Source organism: Kogia breviceps, chromosome 3, assembly GCF_026419965.1.
Source record: "Kogia breviceps isolate mKogBre1 chromosome 3, mKogBre1 haplotype 1, whole genome shotgun sequence".
NCBI lineage: Eukaryota > Metazoa > Chordata > Mammalia > Artiodactyla > Physeteridae > Kogia > Kogia breviceps.
The window spans coordinates 76176797-76197321 of NC_081312.1; the positions used below are offsets into that span (position 1 = coordinate 76176797).

General features: G+C 40.5%; 1 protein-coding gene and 2 non-coding genes across 14 annotated transcripts in view; all 3 read left to right on the forward strand.

The window, feature by feature from the left end:
* Window positions 1-20525, forward strand: part of CHD8 (chromodomain helicase DNA binding protein 8) — a 57989-nt gene that overhangs the window by 32645 nt on the left and 4819 nt on the right. For 9 of the 12 annotated variants that reach the window (XM_059057376.2, XM_067028814.1, XM_067028817.1 and 6 more), the window contains 25 exons: window positions 1919-2002; window positions 4571-4708; window positions 5994-6115; window positions 6261-6504; window positions 7469-7645; window positions 8636-8779; window positions 9040-9295; window positions 9879-10089; window positions 10343-10538; window positions 11261-11428; window positions 11622-11801; window positions 11961-12071; window positions 12420-12616; window positions 12867-13066; window positions 13147-13327; window positions 13416-13505; window positions 13967-14070; window positions 15435-15564; window positions 16497-16572; window positions 17035-17089; window positions 17264-17471; window positions 17890-18098; window positions 18192-18911; window positions 19136-19287; window positions 19567-19869. In XM_059057376.2, the coding sequence (XP_058913359.1) occupies window positions 1919-2002; window positions 4571-4708; window positions 5994-6115; window positions 6261-6504; window positions 7469-7645; window positions 8636-8779; window positions 9040-9295; window positions 9879-10089; window positions 10343-10538; window positions 11261-11428; window positions 11622-11801; window positions 11961-12071; window positions 12420-12616; window positions 12867-13066; window positions 13147-13327; window positions 13416-13505; window positions 13967-14070; window positions 15435-15564; window positions 16497-16572; window positions 17035-17089; window positions 17264-17471; window positions 17890-18098; window positions 18192-18911; window positions 19136-19287; window positions 19567-19869 (4656 nt within the window). The remainder of the gene's footprint in view (window positions 1-1918; window positions 2003-4570; window positions 4709-5993; window positions 6116-6260; window positions 6505-7468; window positions 7646-8635; window positions 8780-9039; window positions 9296-9878; window positions 10090-10342; window positions 10539-11260; window positions 11429-11621; window positions 11802-11960; window positions 12072-12419; window positions 12617-12866; window positions 13067-13146; window positions 13328-13415; window positions 13506-13966; window positions 14071-15434; window positions 15565-16496; window positions 16573-17034; window positions 17090-17263; window positions 17472-17889; window positions 18099-18191; window positions 18912-19135; window positions 19288-19566; window positions 19870-20525) is intronic. The other 3 variants (XM_067028812.1, XM_067028816.1, XM_067028813.1) reach the window with 1 other exon arrangement.
* LOC131754169 (small nucleolar RNA U6-53/MBII-28) lies at window positions 16010-16119 on the forward strand. Its single transcript, XR_009335202.1, has one exon. It is a non-coding gene; the product is annotated as a small nucleolar RNA U6-53/MBII-28 (small nucleolar RNA).
* On the forward strand, window positions 20398-20507 carry LOC131754171 (small nucleolar RNA U6-53/MBII-28). Its single transcript, XR_009335204.1, has one exon. It is a non-coding gene; the product is annotated as a small nucleolar RNA U6-53/MBII-28 (small nucleolar RNA).

Sequence of the window (20525 nt, forward strand, 5' to 3'; positions counted from 1 at the left end):
ACACGGGTTCGAACCCTGGTCTGGGAAGGTCCCACATGCTGCAGAGCAACAAAGCCCATGCGCCACAACTACTGAGCCTGCGCTATAGAGCCCGCGCTCTGCAACAAGAGAAGCCACCGCAATGAGAAGTCTGCGCACCTCAGCAAAGAGTAGCCCCCGCTTGCCACAACTAGAGAAAGACTGTACACAGGAACGAAGACCCAACACAGCCAAAAAAATAAATAAAATTTATTTTTAAAAAAAAGATCATCTAGACTTTGGAGAATGGATTGGAGAAGAGTAAGCGTGAAAGTAGGATGAGCAGTAAGTAGGCTGTTGAAGTTTTCTAGATGAGAAATTAAGGCTTATAGCAGAGTGGTTTCAGAGAATGGATAGATTTGAGTTTACTTTAAAGTAGAATTGACAGGATTTGGTGTGATGGCGCATATAGATAGGTTTCTGGTCTGAGCAAATGCCTTGAGGTAGAGTCATTTATTAAAGAATGGAAGATTTTAGAAGCAGCTGATAGGGGAACATCAAGATTTTAGTTTAGACCATGTTAAGCTTAAAATTCTGTAACACATTTCTATCAAGGAGATAGATATACAAATCTGGATTTTTTAGGCTGCAGTTTAACTTTGGAATGTATCAGCATATACATAATTATTAAAGCCTTAATAATGAATAGAGTCACCCTGGGGAAAGTTCTATACTTTCTAATAGTTCTGTACTTCTAAAAATTTCTTTCTGTAAGACAATGGATGTAAGCCCAGAGCCAATCCTTAAGCAATTCTCACAAATTTAGAGGACCAGGTGAAGAAGGGACTGCTTGCCAGAGTGGTAGGAGAAAGATTAGGGGAGAAAATGTCTTTCTCCCTGAAAGAAAGAGTTTTTTCCTTAAGGTTTCTTTGAGATCTTTCTTTGGAGCCTTGGGTTATTTACCTTGGAATACCACCCAAAGTTGGATACCAGTGACTTAGGAACAAAAGAGCCAGTGAAGGTGACTGAGAATTGGCCAAAACAAAAAGTGAAACCAAAATAAAGGCTACCGAAGAGAATATGGTGTCTCAGAAAAGCCTAGGGAAGAGAGTGCTTTGGGGAGAGAATAATGAATTGTTGAATACTTGGTATAGGTAAATTAAGGTGAGTACAGAAATGTTTCCATTATATTTGGCAATTTGGAGATCATCAATAACCTCGACAAGAGTAGTTTCATTGTGTGATGGAAGTAGAAAGAAGAGTGGAATGGGTGGACAAGTAAGTGAATGAAGTGATGAAATGGAGGTACTGTGTGTTTAAAACTCTTGGAAAAGTTTGGGTATGAAGCAGAACAGGAGAATAGTTGGAGGGGGATGTAGAGTCAGGGAGGTCTTTTTAAGACGTGAAGTTCCCTGGTTGGGGAACTAAGATCCCACATACAGCAACTAAGCCCGCACACCACAACTACTGAGCCCATGCTCTCTAGAGCCCACGCACCACAACTAGCGAGACTGCGTGCCGCAACTAGAGAGCCTGTGCGCCGCAACTAGAGAAGACTGTGCCACAACGAAGAGCCCACGCACTGCAACGAAGACCCAGCACAGCCAAAATAAACTAATTAATTAATTAAAGAAAAGATGAGAAATAGTCGAGCATGGTTGTATGTTATGGGAATGCTCCAGTAGAGAGAGATTCCTAAGAAGGCAAGAAGGAATGGAATCCAAAGCACATATGGAGAGAATGGCCTGTTAGGGAGTAGTGACACTTTATCTGGTAACAGGCAAGAGGATAGATGCCAATACAGGTAAGTGTGTAGTATATGATATTATGAAAATGGGGAACTCCCTCTTGTCTCTTAATAAGTTTTGAAGTAGGGTTATCAACTAAAGGTTGCATGGAGGAGTGCGTTTCCTGGACAGTGATCTTTTGGTCTTATTGTTTGGTTTTATAATTCCTCTAGGACGAAGAGCCCTTCAACCCAGACTATGTAGAGGTGGATAGGATATTGGATGAGTCTCACAGCATTGACAAGGACAATGGGGAGGTGAGTTGGGGCGTGGAGGAACATGAAAGGCCTCTTAAAGATTTCTGCCTGTCTTCTTGCCCATCCTTTATTTTTCAGATATGGCTGAAAAATTCCTTGGACTGAAAAGGTAGTTTTGAATTTTTCTGAGAGATACTTAGAATGATACTGGGAAGGTAAAGGAGTACAGAGAGAGGCTAAAAGGAAAGTTTCTCAAATATCTGGAGCTATTTTACAAGGACTCATTAACCTTGGTCTCATTTTCTCGCAGATTTTATATGGGAGACCCGTGACCTTCAGTTGGGGGTGAGAGGTGGGGATGGACAAAGGGATACTTTACGAATCTCCAAATTTGTGAATATAAAAATACTTGCATAGACTCATAGCTTTCTTCATGTTGTTGAGAATTATTTCCTGTACTTAGTATCAGTTAAATGCATTTTCATTTGTCACTAAAACAGATACACTGCATTTGAATCAGTACCTTTAAACAGATGTGAGGTCCTATTCCCACAGGTTCAGATTCAGTACATCTAGGGTGGGATCCAGAGATCTGTATTTTTAAGTTGGTTCTCCAAGGGTTTCTCATGCATAGTTTGATTTGGGAACCACAGCACTAAAGCTTTCTTAGATTGGGTAGCAGATTTTAGATATGCTAAAACATTAGGTGATATGTTTTCATTAATCACTTTTTTTTATTTTCCAAATAAGAGTTACATAGATCTAAGCCACCAGTGAATTCAGCATTGCTCTCTTATTTAAATTTACTTAGGCCATGAACCATCATTTTGTTAGAACTCTTCTCACTTCAAGTCATAGTTGTTGGTTTAACTTTGCAGGGCCACATTTCATCAAGTTGTTATCACTTCAAACAGTCACTGCGTACAGAGTGGGTAGTAGGGCATTAACAGCAGAGCCTTGTTAAGACATCAGTGGTGGATGGTGGGCTGGGCTCACTCACAAGCTAAATGACTTGCTCCCATATATCATCCGTACAGGACCTAAGAGTCAAAGTCTTCCCTCTGTAAAATTCCCAGTTTATTTTATAAGCCTTCAGTGTTTCTCAGATAGAACCTTAGATGTCCAAGGCCTGTTACAATTCAGTGTCTTTAAATCCTAACAAGAATGCCTCAGAAAACATCTTCTGCTTTTGGGGTTAGAGGTGGGAATTATTGCTTATTGTTCATTTGTGGGAGGTGAGAGTGGAATGGACCACTTATTAGTCAGGACAGGTTAGCTACTGTTAAATTATTCTCATCGCTTTCAGGATCTCAGCCTTCCCAGCCTTGAAAATCTTATGCTCTCTATCACTATACTTACACTTTCATCTTCCAAAAGTAATTGAACTTTGATTAGGCTCCTCTGGACGGTATTGGGACCAGTGTGACAGATGAAAGTGCTTTAATACCCTGGTACTGTAATTTATGTCCCCAGTATTGGATAAAAACATTCTGTTTGCCCATTTCCCCCTCCTCTCCAAAATGAGTTTGTCATCCTTATTATATTACCCAATAGTGGAAATAAATATTATAATAAATATTAAAGTCCTTGGAAGAGTAAGGGTGCTGGAAATATGTGGACAAATGTCTTTATGTAGAAAGTGACCTGAGTCACTACAGTAAAGAAAAAGGTCAAAGAGAAATTACATTAATTCTAGGTATTCCTTGATCTATACCTGTATTGAGACACATATCTTCATACTTCTTGCTGGCTGTTTTAACAGGTATTCTATGAGTTGATAATTAGAGATTTCCTGGTGATTACACTAGGCCCAGTCTAATTCTTCTCGATTCATATAAGCCAAATATGGAAATGCAGTCTGGTCAGTGATCAGTCATCTTGAGTAGTGAGAATAGGAGCCATATTACCACTGGTCACTGCCCCGTCCCTTGCACTGGAATGCCTACATAGAGCATAGCACTGTAGTTGGAGCTTCAGCATTTCCCCTTCCTCTTCATTCTTACCTCTCTTCAGGGATACCTCTTGCAGTTATCTCCTAGCTTCCTGGGGCTCGCAAGATCTCTTTACCACCATATGGCTGCTCTTTGAAACAGCATCTGCGCTGAGAGCTCCAGGAGCTCAGAAGCCCAGTGATTTCAGTCCTGCTCTGCTCCTATGGATTTAACCTGTTCTTTGCTTCTGCAGTAGCCTGGCTTCTACTGTATCAAATTTGGTGCCAGGAGGATAGTATGGAAGAGGGCTGCCATATCTTTTAATTCAGTAATTAACAATAATTAATTCAGTTCAACAATTCAATTTCAATCTAATTCAACACAATATAGGATTTTTTCTGTTTGTTTAATCTGCTTGGTTGATGAGGCTAATGTTTCAGTGCTTAGTGTTCTAGATAGTGCTGTGTAGAAGTTTCACTTTCAGATTCTGATAAATTGTCTGGAAACAGGATCAGAGCCATAAATAGTACAGTGCATCAGCAGGTGAGCCTCTGGCTGGTGTTTTCAGCCTGACTTTTTGGGCACCTTTTTAGATATTGACACTTTGTGATCTGATTCTTTAGTCAAATTCTTATCTTTTAATCACGGCAGAGAACACAGAATCATTTCATTAAGGCTTTGGCTTTTTCTCTCTTAGCCTGTAATTTACTACTTGGTAAAATGGTGCTCTCTGCCCTATGAGGATAGTACATGGGAGCTAAAAGAGGATGTTGATGAGGGCAAGATTCGAGAATTTAAACGGATCCAATCAAGGCACCCAGAACTCAAAAGGGTGGTAAGTACATCTGCATTTAGAGTGTAAAGTCCATATAGGCAATGATTTAATTTTCTTTGTATGGAGTTTATGTTGTTTTAGCTTTTTATTATGGAAATTTTCAAACATATATAAAAGTTGAAGAAGTAGTATAATGTACCCGTCACCCAACTTTAACAATGAACACATAGCCAATCTTGTTTCACATATTTCTCTACCTACTCATTTCCCCATTTCCCAGATTATTTTAAAATAAATCTCAGATTCCTTAATTTTATGTGTAACATTTTAGTGTTTATGTCTAAAAGATAAATAGTACTATTGTTACACTTGAAAAAATTTAACCATCCCTAAATATCAAGTAAGCAATCACTGTATTTCCCTGATTATCTTCTAACTTTTGTTAAATTGTTTGAATTAAATTCTAAATAAGGTCTATATATTGCTATTAGTTAATATATCTCATATCTATCTTTCTTAATTATAGTTTCCCCTTGATCTCCTCTCCCTCCTTTGCAATTTTCTCTTGAAGAAACCAGGTGATTGTTCTCTAGGGTTTTCCATAGTCAGTTTGCCAGTTACATTCCCCTTGGTATCTTTTCTGTCCCTTATATTTCACATAAATAGATGTAGAGCAGTAATGTCTGTTAGAACTTTTTATAGCTGTTCTGTCCAATACAGTAGCCACTAGCCACATTTCAAATGCTCAGTAGTTACATGTGGCTAAAAGCAGATATAAAACATTTTTTATCATTGTGGACAGTTCCATTAGATATCACTGTTCTAGAGGCTGCATCAGGTTGGGGAGGGAGACTACTAAATCCACTTTATAGATAGTTCTGATAGTTTGTCTTTTGTGATATTATCAGCCATTTTTGTTCATTGTTGAGATCCATTCTTTAAGGACTTTTAAATGGTGATTCTATCATTTCTTCATTTATTAGACAGAATCTTCTGTAAAAAGAAATATGTTTCACCTACTATTTGGTTACCCTAAGGTACAGATGGTATAGGAATGGAGGATAAATGCTTTATTTATTTACCTTGTCCTTTATTTCCCAGTTTCAAAATAATGAAGTACCTTCCTCAGCACCCTCCAAAAGTGATCAGTGGGTTTTTTCTCTTTCTTTCTTCCTCTTTTTTTAAAAAAGTGTCATTATGGACTCATGAGTTTGAATATATTTAACATGTTTATATTTAACATGTTAATGTTTTTGAATTGACTTCAACTATTAGAACTACCTAGTAAGTTTACCTAATTTCGTTAGTGTCTCCATGCCATTTATTCAAATTTCTTATTTTTTAGAATCGTCCACAAGCAAGTGCCTGGAAGAAGTTGGAGTTGTCACATGAGTATAAAAACAGAAACCAATTAAGGGAATATCAGTTGGAAGGGGTCAATTGGCTGCTCTTTAATTGGTATAACAGGTAAAGAAAAGAGTAGTACCATAACATATAGGCTTAGTCTGAGATTATTTTTATTTATTTCCTGTTGAAACAGTTTCTTTTTAAGTACTTTCTAAAAAGATGGTCTCTTTTGACTTGCTTTTCTTTTTCCATGGTGAATCTACAGGCAGAACTGCATCCTGGCTGATGAGATGGGATTGGGCAAAACCATTCAGTCCATTGCCTTCTTACAGGAGGTGTATAATGTGGGCATCCATGGCCCCTTCCTGGTCATTGCCCCACTGTCCACAATTACTAACTGGGAGAGAGAATTCAACACGTGGACAGAGATGAACACTATTGTGTACCATGGCAGTCTGGCCAGCAGGCAGATGATTCAGCAGTATGAAATGTACTGCAAAGATTCACGGGTGAGTTGTATGTAATACAAACATTATGGTTTAGAGAGTAGGCCAAGGTACCTGGTATTTTAGAGGCTTTTATATGAATCAAAGACTTTTATTGAGACTCTCTGTGATTTAAGGCAAAATTTTTATTTAGATTGTACAGGGCATTTTTTTTGACTTTGCTTTTTTTATCCAATGAACGTTTTGATCCAGTGGAAATTCTGACTTTATTTATGAATATATATATTTAAAATAGAGTTTTATCAGCATTGATGTTTTCATCAAGAATTTTCCAGAATGAAATTCATTTAGCTACTTTATTAATTCCTTGATCCATATGGTGGTGAACGTAAGCCATGTCCTTTTTTTTTTAAGTCTACAGCAAGATCAGTGCTTTTTGCTATGTAAGTTTGCAAGTAAAAATTTGAACCATTCATCTTTTCTTAACATTGAATTTTATGAGACATTTTTTTCCTACCATTAGTTTCCTGTGGTTTTTATTTCTACCAAACCAAATTTATTCAAGTCGTAGAATGTTGCTCTTAATTTTGCTAAGATAATTGGATTCTTCTGTCCATTTTTAGATAGTAACCAATATTAACACATACTACATTAGCTATTTCACTTTTAGTTTTATCTTGTATGTTTCAGCAGCACTCAACATTTGTGGATTTTAGTGTTTACCAACAGAAGATGTAGGGCTGAAATACATGAGGTAGGCATGCAGCAGAGTCAAAAATGTCCAGCTTCATTCAGCGAGGTCTGTCATTTTCTCAAGAAGCTGAGTGTGCTGAGGAGGCAGCGTATCTTAGATTCAGTGATTTGGCACTGTTTATCAGGAAGATGAACAGTGGCAGAGGTGGGTGGTGGTGCAGTTGGTATTTCCTATTAAGTCTGCCTGAATATAAAAAATGGATGTGTGATTCGGAAGAGCATCTCCTTTAGGTACATTTTAGGCCTTTTCTGACTTTATTGCCTTCATGCTTAGGGGCGCCTCATCCCGGGTGCATACAAGTTTGATGCCCTGATCACCACTTTCGAGATGATTTTGTCAGACTGTCCCGAGCTTCGTGAAATTGAATGGCGTTGTGTCATCATTGATGAAGCCCATCGACTAAAGAACCGTAATTGCAAGCTGCTTGATAGTCTCAAGCACATGGACCTGGTGAGTTCCTCTCACTGACTTGTGTGCAGAAACGCCTGGAATTAAAGAAATCCTAATTCCCTGTGGAATTAATATAACCTTAATTTAGCAGAGAAGAATCAGAGTCTTGGTATTGGGTGGTGGGTGTGGCCTGTGGGAATGGTAACCTGAAAGTCATAAAATTCGTATAAATTTTAGAGTTGGTAGGTGATTGTAGGTTAATGGTTCTCAACTGGGTGGAGAGGTTGGGTATTACATTAGTTACCTATTGCTGCATAACAAAATATCCAAAAACTTAGTGGCTTAAAACAACTATGTTTTTCATGATTCTCTAGCTCAGCAACTTAGGCTGGGCTTGGTGAGCCCATTCTTCTGATGGTCTTGCCTGGAGTCAGTAATGCAGCTGTAGCTGACAGTTGGTGCTGGTTGTTGGCTGGGTCATCTCCCACATGGCCCGTCACCCCCTGTGGGCCAGACTTTACTTCTGTACATGGTAGAGTCAGGGCAGTGTTCCAAGAGGGTAAAGGTGGAAGCTGCAAGGCCTTTGAGGCATAGGCTCTGAAACTCACATGATATCACTTCTGCTACATTCTCTTTGTCAGAGCAAGTTACAAGGCAAGCCCATGTTCAAGGGGTGAACCTTGATAGGAGGAACTACCGAAAATTAATGGCCATATTTAATCCAGCACAGGTACATTCTTCAGAGGGGGACATGTTAGGATGTCTGTGGGGAGTTGAGTGTGGAGAGGCATATTTAATTGGAAAAAACATATTCTGAATATTTCTTTATTGGCTTATAATATTTAAGATAAATTAATATGTTAAATAATATCAAGGGTTTTCTTGAATATTTTGTTTATCAAAAGGGGGAGCAAGTAAAAGAAAAGAGAGTAATCTGGTCCATTCCCATAATTTTACAGTTAAAGAAATGAAAGCTAAAGTTATATACTTGATAGAAAACCCCAGAAATCCTTCTGAGTTTTATCATTCTTCTGTGTTCTCCATTTCTAGGAGCACAAAGTGCTACTCACAGGAACACCATTGCAAAATACTGTGGAGGAACTGTTTAGCCTACTTCATTTCTTGGAACCTTCACAGTTTCCGTCAGAATCAGAGTTCCTCAAGGACTTTGGGGATCTCAAGACAGAGGAACAGGTAGGAAGTCTGTCTAATGCGGTACTAACCCAGGACAAAAAAAGGTAGTTTGTACTAGGCAGATATCTACTGTCATAGATATCACGGGCTGTTCTGAACTCCTTGTATGTAACCTTGTGCCTACATCATTTGTGGCATTGTCCAAAATCTACTTTTCTCAGATACTGGAAAACTCTCATTGTATTTCTCCATATTTTCCACCTAATGTGAGAATGTTAGTCCTCATGTTAGTGATTTCTTTTTCTCTGTATTGGGCACAGGTTCAAAAGCTACAGGCCATTCTCAAGCCAATGATGCTGAGAAGACTCAAAGAGGATGTTGAAAAAAACCTGGCACCTAAGCAGGAAACCATTATTGAAGTAGAGCTGACCAACATTCAGAAGAAATACTATCGGGCTATTTTGGAGAAGAATTTCTCCTTTCTTTCCAAAGGGGCAGGTCATACTAACATGCCTAATCTACTCAATACAATGATGGAGTTGCGCAAATGCTGCAACCACCCGTATCTCATCAATGGTGAGGGAATTCCTGGAAAATACCTACATTTCTGTGTTACCTTGTTTACTTTCTAAGTGATATTCCTCAGGAACAATGGATGCATTGACTGATCCATCCTAATTTGGGAATAGAGGAGATTTCTCCTTTTAAAACAATTCTCACGTGGAACGTCTTCCTGTAGTTCTTTCTACCCCTTTGATATCCTGCATAATCTCCAAAGTTAAAAAGGATTTGCTGTTTAGAATTTCATGAATAAGAACTCAAGTCATTCTGTTCTGTCTTCACTGGTACTCCATTTTGCTGTCTGTGTTTTGGATGCCAGTAGGGTAGTAATAGTGGTTTGCACGTACTATTCTGGTCCTTGTCCACATACTTACGTATATTTTGCCCAGTTCTTAAGCCTGACTTACATGGAATATTTTGTATGAATAAAATTGAGGATGATTTAGGATTTTGGGGGTGCTGAAATTCTGTGTATGAGAAACATTGATATCAAGTCAGATTACTTTTTTTTCTTTGCTTCCTTGTCTCAGGTAAATAAACTGCAGCCTTAGTATGTTTCTCTGGATCTCACCGTCAGGTTTGATTTTTCTTTTGGCAGGTGCAGAAGAAAAAATCCTAACAGAATTTCGAGAAGCTTGCCATATCATACCTCATGACTTCCACTTGCAGGCAATGGTTCGTTCAGCTGGCAAATTGGTTCTTATTGACAAGTTACTTCCGAAACTTAAAGCTGGTGGCCATAAGGTTCTGATCTTCTCCCAGATGGTACGCTGCCTAGATATCCTAGAGGATTATCTAATCCAGAGGAGGTAAGAAAAGAGTCATTCTTCGCCTTATGTTTACTATGTACTCATAAAGCTGCAAAGAGTAGGAGGGCCTGGGTTTAATTAAAGTTGACAAGGACTGGGATAAGAGAAGTGTTTAAGACTCTCACTCTCCACTTTCTGATAAAGTTTTTGGTGAACTAGAGATATAGAGGTACTGATATTAATCCCAGTCTGCTTTTTTGTTCTCTTTTTCCGCTTAGCTGATTAAACTTTCTTTCCTGTGATTCCCATACAGGTACTTGTATGAGCGTATCGATGGGCGAGTTAGAGGCAACCTTCGGCAGGCTGCTATTGACCGCTTCAGCAAGCCTGACTCAGACCGATTTGTCTTTTTGCTATGCACCCGGGCTGGTGGACTTGGAATTAATCTCACAGCTGCTGATACTTGCATCATCTTTGATTCAGATTGGAATCCGCAAAATGACCTGCAGGTAAAGGAAATCATTGTCTTAGGGACTAATCACCTACCCTGGGAGGTTTTGCAACAGGATCAGGATCTCTTAGAAAGTCTTGTCTTTTAGAGAGTATAGAATTGTTAGTTAGGTTACCAGACTTGTTCTGTAAAGGGTCAGATAGTAAATATTTTAAGCTTTGTAAATCCGACAGCCTCTGTTGTAACTACTCACCTCTGCTCTTGTACCACAAAAGCAGATACAGACAATATGTAACTAAATGGGTAGAGCTGTGTTTCAGCAAAAACTCTATTTACAGAAATAGGTGACTAGGATTTCTTGACCCCTGGTCTAGATGATGGGGCAATAATTTCATCTTGAAGTTGACTTTTGATTTTGAGTTGATTTCATGGCTGCTTTATAGATGGAAATTGGTATTTTGAATCCTTCTCCCCCCATCCCCTCTAATGTTACGTTTTTTGTTTTTTAAAATTAGTTAATTTATTTTGTTTATTTGGCTGCATCAGGTCTTAGTTGTGGCACACGGGATCTTAGTTGCAGCATGCGGGATCTTTGTAGAGGCATGTGGGCTTCTCTCTAGTTGTGGCTCACGGGCTTAGTTGCCCTGTGGCGTGTGGGATCTTAGTTCCCCAACCAGGGATCGGACCCGCGTCCCCTGCATTGGAAGGGGGATTCTTAACCACTGGACCGCCAGGGAAGTCCCTCTAATGTTATGTTATCTTTGCCCTTCCTTCCACCAGGCCCAAGCACGGTGTCATCGAATTGGGCAGAGTAAAGCTGTGAAGGTGTACCGCCTCATCACTCGTAATTCTTATGAGAGAGAGATGTTTGATAAGGCTAGCCTCAAGTTGGGATTGGATAAAGCTGTGCTTCAGTCCATGAGTGGTCGGGATGGCAACATTACTGGAGTGAGTCTTCTTAATCTCTAACTATACTTGTAACAGGTCATAGTGATGGAGGGAGACAAAAGCTATTTTTGCATAGGAACCTGACCTCTCATTTGGGTTCTCAATTATTGTTTCTTAAAATACAATAAAATGTCATGATATGGTTAGATAGTATTCTCTTGTAGTTTTTTCACCTTTCTATTGGCTTTTGTAGATCCAGCAGTTCTCCAAGAAGGAGATTGAAGATCTCTTACGGAAAGGAGCATATGCAGCCATAATGGAGGAAGATGATGAGGGCTCCAAGTTTTGTGAAGAGGACATTGACCAGATCTTGTTAAGACGAACCACTACCATCACCATTGAATCTGAAGGAAAGGGTTCTACGTTTGCCAAGGTATGTTTTGTCGCTGCCAGCGGCTGAAGAAGCAGAGCGAGAGAGACAGGACTCTCTAGAACTGAATGTATTTTTTTAATGTAGTTTTTAAATATACTGGTTTCCCATTGCTCAAAAAAGTGGTATAGTCAACTTTACTGTTTCTTTGTTCCTCACTAGGCAAGCTTTGTGGCTTCTGAAAACAGGACTGATATTTCTCTGGATGACCCCAACTTTTGGCAAAAGTGGGCCAAAAAGGCTGACCTGGACATGGATCTACTCAATAGCAAGGTGAGCTTCCTTCTCCTTTAGGGAGGAGGAAGTATTGCAGAAAACACGTTACATTCTGGAGTCTTTATAGCTGCTCTGATTCTTCAGTGCTGACCTTGGCTTACAATGATATATACAAGGGCCATTATAAAAACTTTCTACACAGGAGGCCCCAGAAAACTACTTAGATAACTACCACTTAATTTCGCTTCCTGAGTACCCGTAGATTATTTTGCATGTCCAAAAAAGAATCTCTCTTTGAGTATCTACAAATGTTACATCCAAGGCTGTTTCAATCTGATTGTCTTTAATTCCTTTCCCATGATCGTATCGTGAAGAGAGTTACTTCTCCTTTTGTTCTCTGCATAGAATAACTTGGTGATTGACACACCTAGAGTACGAAAACAGACCCGCCACTTCAGCACTCTGAAAGATGATGACCTAGTGGAATTCTCTGATTTGGAAAGTGAAGATGATGAGCGGCCACGCTCTCGCCGACATGACCGTCATCATACCTATGGGCGCACTGACTGCTTTCGGGTGGAAAAGCACCTCCTGGTATATGGGTAAGAACCCACCTTGCCATCAGAGGTAGTGCTTCTCCATCCTGATAGACACCTAGTTTGCTTTTCAAATTGGAAGCTATGGTCAAAGAGGGGATAATGGGAAAAACTCTATTCTGTTACCATGTTTTTCCAAGATCTTTTTGTCTCCCACCTTTTGGGAAATGTGATTCTGAGGGACTGGGGAATATCACTGAATTAGAGTCCCCAGGAAAATATCAATATAATTTCTTTTTTGGGTTTTATTTTTTAGTTGGGGACGGTGGCGAGATATTCTGTCTCATGGACGCTTCAAGCGACGGATGACTGAAAGAGATGTGGAAACAATTTGCCGGGCCATCCTTGTGTACTGTCTTTTACACTATCGTGGGGATGAAAATATCAAAGGCTTCATCTGGGACTTGATTAGCCCTGCTGAAAATGGCAAGACAAAAGAATTGCAGAATCATTCAGGTGATTATCAAGTCTTTGCTTTTCATCTTTTTATAGGTTACCTAATCCTCTTCAGGTCCAAGGGTTTTTCTCAATCCAAGTCTTCGATGTATCCCCTTTCCCAGGTCTTTCTATCCCTGTGCCCCGTGGACGCAAGGGGAAAAAAGTAAAGTCACAAAGCACTTTTGATATCCATAAGGCAGATTGGATCCGGAAATATAACCCTGATACTCTGTTCCAAGATGAGAGTTATAAGAAGCACTTGAAACATCAGTGTAACAAGTAAGGATGGAATTTAACATACTAAAGCATTTTCCACCTCAAGCTTTCTACACTATTATTGAGCCAGTTCTTTCTCTGTCCCTTCTAGGGTCCTGTTGCGGGTACGAATGCTATACTATCTGAGACAGGAGGTTATTGGAGACCAGGCAGAGAAGGTGTTAGGGGGTGCTATTGCCAGGTAAAGTTATGCTGTATTTTTCTTTATGCCATGGCTTATTGCAGAAAAGATTGGTGTACTTATTTCATTCTAAACTATTTTGGGGATACCTGATAATTAAGATCTGTATATCAGGTCTTCAGTCCTGTACAGTTGGCCTTTTGTATCCATGGGTTTTGCATCCTTTAGATTCACGGTTAGTTGGATCCATGGATATGAAGGGCCATCTGTATTCATTGTATGACACCATTTTATATAAAAGGCTTGAACATCCATGGATTTTGGTATCTGGGGGGGACTCCTGGAACCAATCCTCTGTGGATACTGAGGGACAGCTGTTCTTGATACCCGTGGAAGGAAATAGGCAGATGTATGACCATTTAAATTAATAGATAAAAGAAGATACCTGTAATAATCTTCCCAAGGATTGTCTACTTTAATTTCCTGCATTGCTATGCTGACTCTGCCTCTTATACCTTTAGTGAGATTGACATATGGTTCCCAGTAGTGGATCAGCTGGAGGTTCCAACAACATGGTGGGACAGTGAGGCTGATAAGTCCCTGCTCATTGGAGTCTTTAAGCATGGTAGGTATCTGCTCTTAGTTTGTTCTTTTCCAATTGTAGATTTAAGTCCACAGATGGGATATTTAGCAAAATGCTCATGACCAATAATTATGTTTGAATGGGAAACTAGTCCTTAAATATCCAGAGCCATTAGTTCCTATGAATAAATGTTTAAGAAAGACCAGATGGGGCTTCCCTGGTGGCGCAGTGGTTGAGAGTCCGCCTGCCCATGCAAGGGACACAGGTTCGTGTCCCGGTCCGGGAAGATCCCACGTAACGCGGAGCGGCTGGGCCCATGAGCCATGGCTGCTGAGCCTGCGCGTCTGGAGCCTGTGCTCCACAATGGGAGAGGCCACAACAGTGAGAGGCCTGCGTACCGCCAAAAAAAAAAAAAAAGAACAGATGGATAGTTAAATCCCAAGGTAGGGAGTCTCCCATTTGTTCTCTAATCACTGTTAACAATCTGTATGTAGTGGTATCTAAGTTAAGCTTCCACAATCTGGGGAAATAATGCATGTCCACTCTTGTTAATAATAACCATGTTTAATTTGTATGACTTTCCTGTGGCTTGCTGGAAGTGTTCTTCTTGTATAACATCTTATTTGTCTAAATATTCAGTGGTCACTCTCACATAGATGTGAACAACCATGCTTGAGCGAAACAAATATAGAGTATAAAAAGGGAGAAAACTCCCTTTTCAGTCTTGCCTAATAACAAATTCCAGGCATTAAAAGCAGTAAGTGCTAACTTCCAGCCTAGTGACTTAGTGAATTGGAATATCATTTCTTTTTTAATATACTTTCACGTTTACTTCTGTAAAATAAAAGTAGTGGCACTTAATTCACATTTTTGACATGTTTAATTGGATAGGAAAAACTGTGAGCATTTGTACTCTTAGATTTACTTGTAAGACACAGAGGCTTTAGAAGAGTCCAAACATCCTGAAGTGTGTTCATCATTCATCAAACATTCAGAGTGCCTGGTTGTTTGCAGGTGCAGATAGCTTATCCTTTATTTGAAAATGTGTGACCTAGTTCTGAATCATTTGAACTTTTAAAATTTCCTCACTTATGTATTGATAGTAAGAATGATGATAAAATATTACCCGTTAAATGGCTAGGTAAATCTATCACCATTCTCTGTAAACACCGATTAAATTCCTGTTTTCAGTAACTAGTGATAAACTCTTTGTGACTCTAAATTGCTGTAGAAATGTTAAATATCATACTGTAACCCAACAGCTATCCAAGTTAAAATTTTCACTATATTTTGCATTATGATACCAAAGGAGCCCACATTGTTATTCCAGCAGCATACGAAGCATACTTACATAAAGGCAGAATGAATCTCTGATTTTCTTCAAATTATGGCTCTTTTTCTTCTAGGCTATGAAAAATATAATACTATGAGGGCAGACCCAGCCTTGTGCTTCCTGGAAAAGGCTGGCCGACCCGATGACAAAGCCATTGCAGCAGAACATCGCGTGTTGGATAATTTTTCTGACATAGTGGAAGGGTAAGCATTAGTGTTTAGTTCTCTCAAAGCTCTGTGTCCACCCTATGAAGGGTATTTGTTGCTTGTACTAAGAGATAACTCTAGCCTTGACTGAACCCATTCGGATTCTTAATGGTGGTTATACTCATGAATGATAAATTCTTAATAAACAGACCAGCAGAAAGGTCTCCATAAACTGGCTTAAAACCATACATCACAGTATGATGCAACTAAGGGTGAAAATTAATGTTATTCCCAAATGGCTTACTTGACGTTCTATTCCGTTTTCTTTGCAACGCTTTTCTGTACAGCCGTAGTAGCTGAGAGGATAACTGGTTCTCTTGAAAGATAGTAGTCATGCAGCAATGCCATGCCACTTATATGATAGAGCCTCAGGAAATTTTAGCCCTGGTTTATCTCCCAGTGGCGGCTGACACATAAAGGTGTTACTCTGCCTGGATACATGCCTCGATGATGAGTTGCCATGCTAATACTGAGCCACCAGGTAGGGCATTGTTGTCCTGGTTTGGGTGCCAGTGAGTTTAACAAAACTTCTCATGTGGAGACCTGAGGGGCATGTGAAGTAGTTGGCTTAGTTTATGAATACCCTCCCAGTCCTTTGTGATTGAGAGATTTCTCTTTGATGATCACAACCTCAGTTTGCCTAGTATAGGACCCTCAAAGGAAATTGGATTGTTTATTTATTGCAAATCATTTTATTATATCATCCTTCTGCTCAGTAGAGCAAAGTATCAATAGTAAAAATAAGCAAGCATAGACCATTCAAATGAAGTAATAAAAGTAAATACTAGTTGGGAAGGAGGGGGGAAATGGGTTAAACAATAAAAAGAGCTAGTAAGAGAAAGGAAATGTGCTGGTCAAAGTGTTTCTTTTAAAGTCAAACAATTTAGAACTGAACTTTGTCATTTTCTCATGCCTCTGGATGATTTTAGGGTTGACTTTGATAAAGATTGTGAAGATCCTGAATATAAACCACTCCAGGGTCCCCCAAAGGATCAAGATGATGAGGTGAGGAATTCTCATTTGAGTCCAGCTTTTCTCTATTACTAAATAGTATTCTCCTGTTCCCTGAATCATGAAGTATATTGATTAATTTATAATACAAAATGGAAAGTACCATTTGAGAATATAAAGTATTAATGGAGAGGATTTTAACACCAGCTGGGGGAGATCAGGTATGGCTTTGTGGAGGAGGTGGGACCCAAGCTGGACAATGAAGTATATTATTTGACTACTTAATTCCTGAGTCCCACTGTCTTCAAGCCTTTGATAAGAACTGATTTTTCAGGTTTTATTTTCATATTCTTTTAGTTGGTTGCTTCCAATTTTCTGTGAGGGTTCCTTTCATTAGAAAATTTTCTGGATACCTTGGTGCCAGAGAAGGACACACACGAGAAAGTGATTTCAGAGTGCCAATTTTACCCCCTTTTCCTCCCCTCTCCATCCTGCGGGGTGGATCTCCTCCTCTAGGGTGATCCCTTGATGATGATGGATGAGGAGATCTCAGTTATAGATGGAGATGAAGGTAAACTGCTAAGTCAACTAGTACAATTTTGTGTGGGGTGGTGGGGTTGGGGGACTGACTGAATTCTGTCCTTTCCTGGGATACCAGAGAGCTTTGCCTTTGGGTGGGTTGAAATACCAGTTATCTCTACTACCTTTCCTGTACTTCCTGTTTATTCTACTTTGCTGCCCACAGCCCAGGTGACCCAACAGCCAGGCCATCTATTCTGGCCTCCAGGCTCTGCTTTGACAGCTAGGCTTCGGCGCCTAGTTACAGCCTATCAGCGCAGCTACAAGAGAGAACAGATGAAGATAGAGGCTGCAGAACGTGGGGATCGGAGAAGGCGGCGTTGTGAGGCAGCCTTCAAGCTAAAAGAAATTGCACGGCGGGAGAAACAGCAACGGTAAAATATGGCTGGGAATTTGAACTGAGCTGTAAGCTTGTCTTCTGCTATGGGCGCTATATTGAAAAGCATCTTAGGAAGGATTATTTGGAATTCCCTAAGAGGGACCATCTTTTTTGTCTTTGTTACACCTCTACGACGTAAAACCACACTTAATTGTAACTCCCAGGAAGATCTCATATGTAGGCATCCTCATTGAGTTGTTTGCATCATTTTCCCCCTTAGCTTGCTAATTATATTCTCACATGTTATAGAGTACCTCTTCCTACCTCTTCTGCTGTCTTCTGGGGCTTTTTTTTTTTTTTTTTTTTTGCCCCAACTTACATTTTTTTGTGCATTCAGATATTCTAAGCCATACTAAGAAGTAACCATTCCCTGTGTTCTGATCACTGTTGCCTGATTCTTCTTCCCTTTGTAGATGGACAAGGCGTGAACAAACTGATTTCTATCGAGTAGTTTCTACCTTTGGTGTGGAGTATGACCCCGATACCATGCAGTTCCATTGGGATCGATTCCGCACTTTTGCCCGACTGGACAAAAAAACAGATGAAAGCCTTACCAAGTATTTCCATGGCTTTGTGGCCATGTGCCGCCAAGTGTGCCGCCTTCCCCCAGCAGCTGGTGATGGTAAGTAAGACTGAAGCGTCTTGGGTGAGTGGGGATGGATTGTGACAGAACCAACTCTTGGTTCATTTCTTCTTCCATCCTTATCTCTTGCAGAACCCCCAGACCCTAATCTGTTCATTGAGCCCATCACTGAGGAAAGGGCCTCACGGACTCTCTACCGTATTGAATTGCTTCGGCGCTTACGGGAACAAGTTTTATGCCACCCTCTTTTGGAAGATCGGCTGGCATTATGTCAGCCTCCAGGTCCTGAATTGCCCAAATGGTGGGAGCCCGTTCGGCATGATGGGGAGCTTCTACGAGGGGCAGCCCGCCATGGGGTGAGCCAAACAGACTGCAACATCATGCAGGACCCAGACTTCTCTTTTCTGGCTGCCCGTATGAATTATATGCAGAACCATCAGGCAGGAGCACCAGCTCCATCCCTATCACGCTGCTCTACTCCACTGCTACACCAGCAGTATACCTCGCGCACTGCCTCACCACTGCCCCTGCGCCCAGATGCTCCTGTTGAAAAGCCACCTGAGGAGACAGCTGCCCAGGTCCCCAGTCTGGAGAGTCTGACTTTAAAGCTAGAGCATGAGGTGGTGGCCAGGAGCCGACCAACCCCACAAGACTATGAGATGCGAGTAGCCCCCTCTGATACTACCCCTCTGGTTTCCCGGAGTGTTCCACCAGTCAAACTGGAGGATGAGGATGATTCAGACTCTGAGCTGGACTTGAGCAAGCTGTCACCATCATCCTCTTCTTCCTCATCCTCATCCAGCTCCAGCTCCAGCACTGATGAGAGTGAGGACGAGAAGGAAGAGAAGCTAAGTGAGTGCATGTGACAGGCTGTTGGCCCTCTTCCCCATTCCCCCCCCCTCACCCCCGCTCTTTCCCTTCTTTTCTAAATGCAGCCTCTGAGATTCAGATTTTGATTTGATAGAATATCGAAGGAGAGCTGTTATTCTTAGGGCCTTTATTTAAAGCCCATGTAATACCATTCCTATATAACTTTATTCTTCCACCTTTGCTCACACATTCTGTATGCTCTCTAGCTGCTGACCGGTCCCGCTCAAAGCTCTATGATGAAGAAAGTCTCCTGTCCCTCCCTATGTCCCAAGATGGATTTGCAAATGAAGATGGAGAACAAATGACCCCTGAGCTGCTGCTGCTACAAGAAAGACAAAGAGCTTCTGAGTGGCCCAAGGTAACAGCCTCATTCCTGGACATGTCGAGTCTAAAAATATAGTGTGACATATACAGAGAACAAGGAATAATAAATGGTTCTGGGTTTCTTTGATTGTGTTCAGTGCTACATGTTTTTTTTGTGAAACTCTTCCCAGTTGATTTTGGGACCTGATACTCTTACCTCCCTCCTGTCTGACTTATGATTTTTAATTATCCTGATAATGATAGAACTATTTTTTGTCACAGGATTGCATAGCTAGTACTCAGGCCCTAACTGATTTCTTTTTCCCCCACTCAGGATCGTGTCCTGATAAACCGTATTGACCTCGTCTGCCAGGCCGTACTCTCAGGGAAGTGGCCTTCTAGCCGCCGGAGCCAAGAAATGGTAACAGGAGGAATTTTGGGGCCAGGCAACCACTTGCTAGACAGTCCCTCATTGACTCCAGGAGAATATGGTGACTCTCCGGTCCCCACACCACGAAGTAGCAGCGCAGCTTCCATGGCAGAGGAGGAAGTGTCCGCTGTCACCACAGCGGCAGCTCAGTTCACCAAACTTCGCCGAGGCATGGATGAGAAGGAGTTTACAGTTCAGATCAAAGATGTAAGCTGAGCATCTAGGCATTGGGAAGTGAGGAAGGAGTCTGTAATTCTTGCTGACTAGCTGTCCAAACATAATACTAAGCTCGTTTGGCCCACTGACTTTAAAAATGAGAGAAGAAAAAAGTTAGTGCTCACAAAGATCCATTTAGGAAAAGTCACTGCACTAATGGAAGGGATCTTATCTTGTATCTCCTGAGGACTAGATTAAAAGAAACCATATCTTTAAAAGAAATTTAATTGACACAAGGGTTCTTTTGAATGGCTCATTTCTGGAGCCTAGAAACCTAGTTTTTAAAAATTGAAATCAAACTGTGTAAAAGCTATTAAAGTGATGCCCAAGTATTATGGGCCTTATTAAGTTAAAAATAAAAAGGAATCTTTCCTACTGAAATTAAATCAGTATTGTTTTATGGATGGAAAATTTTATTTTTCCTGATGCTCTTCCCTAATGAACCCTAGCAGCTGGTCATTAAGTACTCAATAAGAAAATTTTTTGAAATTAGTGTGTGACAGGAATGTCAGGATTTTGCCCCTGTGATGAGTTGCCATGCTAATACTGAGACACCAGGTAGGGGATCTTTTCCCTGCATTGGGTGTTGTTGAGATAAATTCTACTTCTCTTAAATCTACCTGAGGGGCACTAGGTCAAGAAATGAA